The 10,834-nt window shown below is 40.5% G+C and overlaps 1 protein-coding gene across 1 annotated transcript; it reads left to right on the forward strand.

The window, feature by feature from the left end:
* The first annotated feature begins 6,136 nt into the window (after positions 1-6,136).
* On the forward strand, positions 6,137-10,442 carry LOC131433767 (uncharacterized). Its single transcript, XM_058600359.1, has 2 exons — positions 6,137-9,239; positions 9,553-10,442. Exons 1-2 carry the CDS (start codon positions 6,137-6,139, stop codon positions 10,440-10,442), a joined length of 3,993 nt encoding a protein of 1,330 aa, XP_058456342.1.
* The last annotated feature ends 392 nt before the right edge of the window (positions 10,443-10,834 follow it).

Genomic DNA, 10,834 nt, shown 5'->3' on the forward strand with positions numbered 1-10,834 from the left:
AATTGGCTTGTGCACGATCGGCGCAATAAGCATTGAACCGCCAGCCCGAGATAACTAACATTCGATTGCAAAAAAAGTAAATCACATAATTTATCAGAATTCCATTTCATTCATCTTGTTAGATGAAAGAAATTAATTCAATTATTTTACAAACAAGAAGACTAAGTACAGTGCACAACGCCGACCAATCGAAATGCAACCACTTGAAACACCAAGGGAACCGAAGAAAGCTTTCAGAGTATTGTAACTTATTCGAAACAACGTATTTCTAATACTGACCATTCAACTACAACACCAGATTACGTGCTTTTAGGGGAGCCCGTCACAATATACAAATACAGGTCCTATTCCATGTGACGGTTTAAGGAGCAAGACTCTTTGCAAGCGTATGAGTAATATCAACAATGTGTGCGTAAAAGCAAATTCCGGCGCTTCTTTTCCTGATTTTACTCAATAAATATTTCATATGGTTGAAAAATAAACCAATCGGTTCCTACTGCTTAAAATTGCAATTCAAGAAAAGCGAAAATCTTAGGTCTAAAACTCTTCGGTTTTCCTTGAAACTGCTCGAGAAAAAATATTTCAGTTTCAGCTTACATCCACTAATACATTTGATTAGCAACAGACACATTCCTATATGGATTTCCTCTTGCAGAAATTATTTCGATATAAAGATTTATGAGCCTTCTATAAGTAAACCCGCAAAATATGAACCTTTAGTTTAACACGCGAAAGGCAATGGATATGGAATGTTGTCGTAAAATTATTTATTTTTGTGGAAAACCGCTTTTGTAACAGAAAATACTTAGTTTTGTTTATTTTGTGTAGCACAGTCTAATACAAATGCATTGAAGCAGTGTTGCTAGCTTTTTTATTGCGGAATTGAAATCTACATTCATAAAATGTAAGCAATTTTCCATCAAACGTTGGTGAAAAATTGATCAAAACTGATATTTCACCCGAGATGTCAGGCTTAACATCCATTTGAGAATAAATTATTGTGATTGTTTGAAATTAAATCGTGCAATCCACTTTGATAAACTCGGTACACTGCATATATGAATACGCAGATCTATGGCATACGTACCAAATAAAATGTACGTAATGAACAAATTACCAACACAAGTTAACTTGGTTTACTCTTGATCCTTAAGTGTTGGAGCTCTGTGGTCTAAATTGCACGTATATATTTCCAGCTCGATAGATTTTTTCGAGAGGAGTGACAGCTCCGTTTTCCATTGAGGTGCTGCACTCCTAACAAAGCAAGATGCGCTATGCAAACACGTTTTTCATGTGCTATTTTCTTTGTTTGAAACATGATTCGTCCCGACCGGAATGGTACACAGGATAAACGAACATAGCATAACATTAAATCCAGTGGGTATTGTCTTGACCAAAGCTCCTGTTCTTTTTGTTGGGAAATCGATACCCAATTTATATTCTTATTCATTGATAATTTGGGAATTTAGAATAAATACGCGCAACTTTAAATGATTATACAGTCTTTACACTTCTCTAGAAAGAAATGAATGTGTTCATACCGGCAAGGATGATTTTTATCGTTTCAAAGAACGCTCACTCTTCACTATTCACACGATTAAATCAGTGCCATCAAAGAGAGACTGACATCATCGCAACAACAAACACCCGGCATGGCTCATTTAACATAACAGATCGGCTGAAAAGTTCGTATCGTTTCTATGAGAGGGCGCCACTAGAATTAAATCCATACCATTTTCAGTTAGTACCAACCTTCAAAAGATACGTGTATAAATTTGACAGCTGTCTGATTATTAGTTTGTGAGATATTGCATTTTGAGTGAAGCTACTTTTGTTATTGTGAAAAAAATGAAAAAAAAAAAAAAGAAATTTCGTGTGTTGATGAAACACTACTTTTTGATGAAAAAAAGTGCCGCCGATAGCAAAACATGGCTTGATGAGTGTTATCCAGACTCTGCACCGGGCGAAGCAACAATTCGTAAGTGGTTTGCAAAATTTCGTACTGGTCATATGAGCACCGAAGACGATGAACGCAGTGGACGTCCAAAAGAGGCTGTTACCGATGAAAACGTGAAAAAAAACCACAAAATGATTTTCAATGACCGTAAAGTGAAGTTGATCGAGATAGCTGACACCCTAAAGATATCAAAGGAACGTGTTGGACATATTATTCACGAATATTTGGATATGAGAAAGCTTTGTGCAAAATGGGTGCCGCGTGAGCTCACAATCACAATGTCACAAGTCAATGAAAACCATGCTGAAATTGAACGAATTGGGCTTCGAATTGCTCCCTCATCCACCGTATTTTCCAGATTGGGCCCCCAGTGACTTTTTCCTGTTCTCAGACCTCAAGAGAATGCTCGATGGTAAAAAATTTAGAAGCAATGAAGAGGTAATCGCTGAGGCCTATTTTGAGGCAAAGGACAAATCGTACTACAAAAATTGTATCGAAAAGTTAGAAGATCGCTATAATCGCTGTATCGCCTCTGATGGCAATTATGTTGAATTATAAAAACAATTAATTTTGGCAAAAAAAATGTGTGTTTCTATTAAACGATACGAACTTTTCAGCCGAACTGTTAATACAAAAATGCACAAACTTCATGGTTGTCCATTCGATTTCGATCAATTACATTTTTGAATGACATCAAGTGTGGTCTAAAATGTGAATTAGATAGAATAACTTATCATCAATTATCAACATACGGACACGTGCATGATTCCATCGACTGTATTCTCATAAGTATCCAGCGCTCGAAACAAATCGGGAAAAAGCTGATTTGATTGTTTCAATGAAAGACAACATCACACTCAGTTTTTTTATTCTTAAAAGACCTATTCAATATTTCCCAATTTTGATGTCATTTCCCTCGAGTGCGTAGTGCTTACTGAATAATACTGCAAACAATATCCTCTCACAAGACGTTCATGACGGTTTGTTGAAATCGTTTGAATCGCAGATCGAACTTCGACCATGTTTCATCTTGTAAACTTTGAACAGCGGAACTGATATGTACCTCACTACATCAAAACCGTTTTAATCTTACAAGTAATGACGCTGTTATAAAACATATAGAATTGAAATGAAATGACAAATGTTTTAATTACTGTTGACAAGTCCAACTTAACTGAGAAGACTATCAAATTACCCGAATGTATTTCCTGTGGTAATCCTGTTCGACATTTACAATTGCAAAATGAAAAGGAGACACCAAATTTCCAATTATCAGTTCAATCCGTTTCGCCCGTTTCTGAAATAAATCATGAAGACGCGTGGCAATTTAATTTTTCATACACTACAACACTGGTATACAAAAAGTAGGTCATGAATTACCTTCACTACTGTACAAGAAAGCGGCGAGTGGCGTCTTCGTTTCCTCCTTCTAGCGAGGTTAACACGAAAGCGAATAATGCGTGAATTCTTTGATATATGAAAACTTAAAACTTCAGCAAAGGTTAGGCACACGATCAAAAATCTAACACACATCTAATAACTAGGTAGCAAAATCTAGGAAATATCCAGCGCATACCGGAATTACCGTGCAAGCGTATACAAGTAAAAGTAAAATTTCGTTCACTTCGTACTTCCTGATGTATATGCCTCGGAGTGGTTTATGACCATCATGATAGCCTGAGCCCTGTTGCAATCAAACTGCTAAACACCCACTCGCTAGCAGAACGTGTTTGTAACTCTTCAATGGCAATAAACAATGCGTGGTATGCAAACATGAAGAAACGAACGATATTAAAACGTTTATGTGTTAAAAACTTGCGCACTCACTAGGTGACGGTGCACCAATACGAATAAGAGACAGCTTCAACTAAATACTCTACAATCAGCTGGAGCGGTTTTCACGACATCCGTCGGGAAGTGCGTGAGGTGTTCAATATACACGATATATTACCTTGGTGTTCGTGAGTGAGAGGATGCGTCTTATTAAAGCGAACTAGGGCTATTGTACCAATAGTCATCTCATTAGTAGAGTCGGCATTTTATTTTGCCGATTACTCGTCTTTCAATCAACGAATTGCAATAAAATCGGATACAATATCAACACTGCTGTTAGAGCGACGCGAAAACTGCACCTATTTTCATCTTACCCTTAAGATCAATCTATCGATCAGACAGCAGATCTCACTCTAAGAAGTCGTTTGAAGCCGGTACCATAATTTTCAAATTTTTAAATTTGCGAACGGAGATGTCTTCTCCCTATTGCCAGTATAACGCATAGTGAAGTGATCACTGTAGTGAAAAAAGCTCATTTTTTCAACGAAATGTTGGTGACGTGATGTTCAGAATGACATGAAGTTCATCCAAATAATTACTTTTGTCTTTGAAGCGACTTTCGTACTAAGGACCTAAATTCACTTCACTCGATTTTCACCGTGAAGTGATACCGATAATAAGGGTCACAATCACTTCACTTGGTCTTCACCGTGTAGTGATACCGGTAATAAGGGCCTCAATTCACTTACATGTCACTTCACTTGATTTACCCTATTACTAGTGTTACACATAGTCAAGTGATCACTGTAGTGAAAAAAACTCATTTTTTTAACGAAATGTTGGTGGCGTGATGTTCATAATGACATCAAGTTCATCCAAATAATTATTTTTGTCTTTGAAGCGACTTTCGTAATAAGGACCAACATTCACTTCACTTGATTTCCACCGTGAAGTGATACCCATAATAAGGGTCACAGTCACTTCACTTGGTTTTCATACAATTGATCAACTAATTGATATTCGGAAGTGTTAAGGAACATGTCAGTTGTTTTCGTATTCACGACATCCAGTTATGTCTCCGACATTACCCACCCGCCTTTTTTTCCACCACAGTGATCACTTCACTATTCGTGATATTGGTAATAGTAAAAATCAAGTGAAGTGACATGTAAGTGAAGTGAATGTGAAAGTGGAATTGAGAACGGTAATAAGGGCCTCGTCTAGAAAGAGAAAATATGGCCGGCTGCCAGCTGACTTCACTTTTTAAGACGACTTCATTAGAGGCCCTTATTACCGTTCTCACTTCCACTTTCACAATCACTTCACATACATATCACTTCTTTTGATTTTACCTATTACCAGTATCACGCACAATTTAGCAAGCACCATAGTGAAAATATTTTTCCAACAAAATTTTTGTGACGTGACGATTATCATAACGGCTAGCTCATTCAAGTAGCTACTTTTGTCGTGAATACGACTTACTTTACTATGGGGCACCTTTTCAAAATTAGCCATATGGAAGAATGGGTAGAACTTAATCGTGAATATCTTGACTTGTATTAATGGCAGTAACATCATTCTTTCACTATTTTATCAAAAATATGATCAGGAATTTAAGGATAATATTTTGAATAGTGTGAGATAACCACAAACAACTTAAAAATTAAGTTTTCTCAAAATTTTGAAACAACGCGGAAAACTCTTTACTTTTGCTTGGGTTTTTCGCGCAAGGACGACGATTTTGAGGTAGCCAGGCACATATCTTCAACTGAACGTTATGAAAGGGAAACCGTGGTCGAAAATCGATCATTTCTTTTTGTGCGTTGGATGAAAGCAGACGTCGGGGCGAGTAGCCGCATTCAAACAGCGGCAGAGCTGCTGAGAGCGCCCCCTCTGCGTGGTTAAAACCCTCAAACGCTTAGGTTGTAGCTCTCATTTGCTTTTCGGTCGTCAAGGCGAGAAGACGCATTAAACCAGTTTCGCATCATTTGGCACTGCCAGCGAATGTGTCGGTTTGTTCGCAAAGCTAGTTTCAATTCAAGCGTGTGCGAAAATCGTTCGAGATAAATGTTCCGAACTGTGCTAAATATCGTAGAGAATTCCACAATTTGGGCCTTCTAAAAGGCAGAAATGAATCCTGTTTGCATATATTACATCATGTAAATCTTTCTACCATTTATTATTCACCGTGGATTTGACAGTTGAGAGAAAAATGTAACTACGCAATAGTTAGAACTGAGACGCAATTCGAATAAAACGTGTTTTGTGATACTACGGGTTTTTTCATAAATTTCCGTTGTCCGTTTGTAGCATCGGTGGTTCCGCGTTGGTAATTCCGAGTTCATCTTTACAGTCCGCTACATTAGTTGGTCCTTCTACACCGGATAAAAACAGTAAACAGCGATGGATAAGCTGGTATCCCGACGAAATGCATTGCTAATGCAGTTGAAATGGGAGCGCTCGGAAGCAGACAAAATTCATGACCGGAATGCATCGATCGGTGAAGCAGTTGATCGGCTTGACCAGTTGAAAGAGATTGCTGATAACTTTCGGAAAACGCAACGAGAAATAGAAGAAAATCAACCTGATGCAGAGGCGATTGCGTCAGTGCACAATTATCGAGAGGAATTTACTGCTAACTATTATCGCGCAAAAGATTGTTTGGAGCATTATTTAACACAATTGAAGGAGGATAGTATAGACACAGCTTCCATAACTAGTGAAAACACGGTTGTCAATACATGCCAGGACCTGAAGGAAGCGATGAAAATGCTGCTAGAATCTCAGCGAACGATGATGCTAGCAAACCAGCTTGGAGGAAATGTCGATTCAGCAGGAGGAGAACAGGTATCGAATCGTTCACCCCAGTCAGTAGTTAGACTTCCTCCGATAAATGTACCAACGTTTAGTGGCGAAAGAAAACATTGGAGGTCATTCAAAGACATCTATGAGACAACAATTCATAATCGAATGGATTTGAAAGATTCGATGAAAATGCAGTATTTGGTGTCATATTTGGAAGGCGACGCGAGGCGACTGGTCAGTTCGTTCCCGATTTCGGATGCCAACTACAGAGAAGCATGGGCAACTCTTACAAATTTTTACGACAAGAAAAAGTACACTGTGTTTGCTTTGGTGCGAGAGTTTGTGGATCAATCGGCGATAAATACTGCCAGTTCGAGCAATCTGCGAAGGTTAGTTACGACATCTGATGACGTAGTCCGTCAACTTAACGCGCTTGGAGATGAATTCAACACTCGCGATCCGTGGCTGATCCACCTACTATTGGAAAAAATAGACAAGGAAACTCGTTCGCTGTGGGCGCAAAGAATTATTGACATGGAGAATCCGACGTTCGAAGAGTTTTTGAAATTCTTGGATGATCGATGTGATGCTTTGGAAACGTGTACTGCGTTTTCTAAGAAACCAGATGGGGGAAAGGAGCTAGCAAAAAGGCAGCCGCCGATGGAGAAAAAATTGCAGTCTTTGCATACTGCAAAGGCAGTAGAAAAGTGCGCGAAATGCTCCAGTGAGCATCCCGTTTATCAGTGTTCTGAATTTAAAAAGTTAGATATTCAATCTAAGCGTGATTTAGTGCAGAAAGCAAAGTTGTGTTATAATTGTTTGCGTTCGTCGCATATCGTTAAAGATTGCTCGTCGAAATCTTCGTGCCGTACGACAGATTGTAAAAAACGGCATCATACACTACTATGTCCGTTAGTGGATGGTTCGAGAGATAAACATACGGAGAAGAGTGAAACGAGTAACAATCCTCCAGAAGTTACTGAACCAGTCATCAACGTGCATGTTACTCAAGTGCCAAAGGAACCGCAACAGTTCGTTCCAATACTTCCGACTGCCATTGTCCGTGTACAAGGGAGTGACGGAAACTTACAGCATGCACGTGCGTTACTCGATTCTGGTTCTGAAGTATCGTTAATTTCGGAATCATGCGCCAATAAACTCGGTTTATCGCGCAGCAGTGGCAAATTTTTGGTTTCTGGGTTAGGCCAGCAACAAGCTGGAACGACTCGAGGGCTTGTTCGTCTTGCTTTAGCTAATCGATTCAGTGATACGATTCTTCTGCAAACGAAGGCCTTTGTGATGGGCAAACTAACCTCAACGTTGCCTACACAGAATTTCAAAATGAATGCGAATATTGAGCAAGTGCGGATGTGTCTGGCAGATCCAAACTTCAATCAACCGGGTCACATCGACATCATTCTAGGTTCGGATGTCTTTCTTGCTCTCCTGGTAGCGGGGCAAGTCAAGGACAACTTGGGCATTCCTGTGGCCCAGAACACCATATTTGGATGGATTATTTCGGGAAATCATGCTATTTATACTTCGGAAGTTCGCAGTAACCATTCAATCATCAACCTGCATTGCGATGTGGATATCAACCGCACTTTGCGGCAATTTTGGGAAGTGGAGGAGGTTCCGAAGCAGCCGGAACTCACCACTACAGAGCAAGCAACTTTAGACTTCTTTAGATCGACGCTTACACGCGACAAAACGGGACGTTTCATCGTTCGACTTCCTTTCGACGATTCGAAACCAGCGCTGGGTGAATCAGTTACTTCAGCCATTAAACGATTGCGATCGTTGGAGAGACGCTTTCAACAAAACCTCGAGCTCGCTAGGCAATATTCGGACTTTCTTGATGAATATTTAGCGTTGGGACATATGGAGCAAGTTCCCGACCACCAGATTGACGTCGATTGTAGTAAATGTTTTTACCTTCCTCATCATTCGGTATTGAAAGCAGAAAGTACAACAACGAAATTAAGGGTCGTTTTTGACGCTTCATGCGCGTCATCGAACGGTCTATCCCTCAACGATCGATTAATGGCAGGGCCAAATGTTAATCGAGATCTCTTCACGGTGTTTCTGCGGTTTCGTTCGAACCAGGTTGCATACGCAGCAGATGTGGAGAAAATGTACCGTCAGGTTTTGGTACACCCGGCGGATAGAGACTTTCAGCGGATAGTGTGGCGAAGTAGCTTGGAACAACCAATTAAACATTATCGTTTGTGTACAGTGACGTACGGGACTAAATCCGCGCCTTTCTTGGCCATTGAAGCGATGAAACAAGCAGCACGAAATTACGAATCAGTTTACCCTGAGGCAGCGGAGATTATCAAACTCGACACATATGTCGACGATTTGCTTTCCGGTGCACGCGATGTACACGAAGCGAAAAGGCTGATAGGACAAATTACGGAAATCATGAATTCGGCAGGATTTAATTTAAGGAAATGGACTACAAACGTCCCGGAACTGTTTGAAACTCTAGCTGTTGACGAACAGCTTCCTGTTGATGTAAAATGGACAGATCAACCGAACACAGTGAAGGCATTAGGCATACAATGGCAACCAAAGGAAGACGCCTTTTCGTTTAAGGTGTGCCTTCCGTTAGAGAGCGTGAATACAAAACGGCCAGGAAGTGTCATTCAAACCACTGGCTGGTTTGCATCCCTTTCTGGATGGAACTGGAACGATGCGAGTAGGCGGTCGTCTGCAACTGGCACCTTACTCCTATGATATTAAGCACCCTATCATACTTCCACGTGATAGCCGTGTAACGGAATTGCTATTGCGAGATCTTCACCTCCGCAACATGCATGCAGGATCAAACTTACTAACATCTACGATAAATCAACAATATTGGGTAGTCGGACACAACACAGCTGTTCGACGAATTGTAAAGCATTGTGCTCGCTGTGTAAGATTGAAGGGGAAAACAGCGACTCAATTGATGGGAAGCTTACCAGTGCCTCGTGTGATTGCAACTCGTGCTTTCACTCATGTTGGCGTAGACTACGCAGGGCCGTTGAAGATCCATGCTTCGTGCGTTCGTGGTGTCAAAACGACAAAGGGATATTTAGCGGTATTCGTGTGCTTATCAACAAAAGCCATTCATCTGGAGGCAGCTAGTGATTTATCTACAAGTGTGTTCATTGCAGCACTAAGGCGATTTATTTCACGACGTGGATATCCAAATGAGATTTGGTCGGATAATGGCACAAATTTTGTTGGTGCTGACCGTTGGCTCCAGGAGATGTCTGCTGCACTTTCGTCTGGAACGTCAAGGGTTAGTCATTTTTTGTCAAATTTGGGCATCAAATGGATATTCAACCCTCCATCATCACCGCACCGTGGAGGAATTTGGGAGGCGGCGGTCAAGAGCGCCAAGAAACATCTGGTGGCAGTTCTAGGAACATCAGCGATGACTTACGAAGAGTTAGCAACGATTTTGACGCAAGTAGAAGCCTGTCTAAATTCCAGGCCTCTTTGTCCGCTTTCTAGTAATCCTGACAGTTACGAAGCACTGACTCCCGGGCATTTTATTGTTGGTCATCCGATGAATCTTATTCCTGAACCCGATGTCCGGAATGTTCCTACAAATCGTTTAGATCAATGGCAGCTTATGCAAAAACATACGGCTGAAATTTGGAGGCGATGGCAAGACGAATATTTAACTAGTTTACAGCCCAGGACGAAATGGCGTGTAACAGAAGAGAACGTAAGAGAAAATCAACTCGTGCTTGTGAAGAATGAAAACACACCTCCTACCCAATGGGAGATGGCGCGTATCGTCAAGGTGCATCCGGATTCAACTGGAGTCGTTCGGACAGTTACTTTGCGACGTAATCAGACGGAGTATCTTCGCCCCATTCAGAAGATATGTTTGTTACCAGTCGATTGAGGCGTGTTGCCTCAAGGCGGGGGAGGATGTTTGCATATATTACATCATGTAAATCTTTCTACCATTTATTATTCACCGTGGATTTGACAGTTGAGAGAAAAATGTAACTACGCAATAGTTAGAACTGAGACGCAATTCGAATAAAACGTGTTTTGTGATACTACGGGTTTTTTCATAAATTTCCGTTGTCCGTTTGTAGCATCGGTGGTTCCGCGTTGGTAATTCCGAGTTCATCTTTACAGTCCGCTACAAATCCTGTACAGCATCTTGATAGTTTCTTTCAATGAAATATGCGAATCCGAAATGAGATAATCGACGTCAAAAATCGTTGAAAATTTTAGTAGTGAAAATGGGGAAAATTTCGCAATGCACACAATCGATCAACTATCAAT

Source organism: Malaya genurostris, chromosome 3 (assembly GCF_030247185.1).
Source record: "Malaya genurostris strain Urasoe2022 chromosome 3, Malgen_1.1, whole genome shotgun sequence".
NCBI classification, from domain to species: Eukaryota; Metazoa; Arthropoda; class Insecta; order Diptera; family Culicidae; genus Malaya; species Malaya genurostris.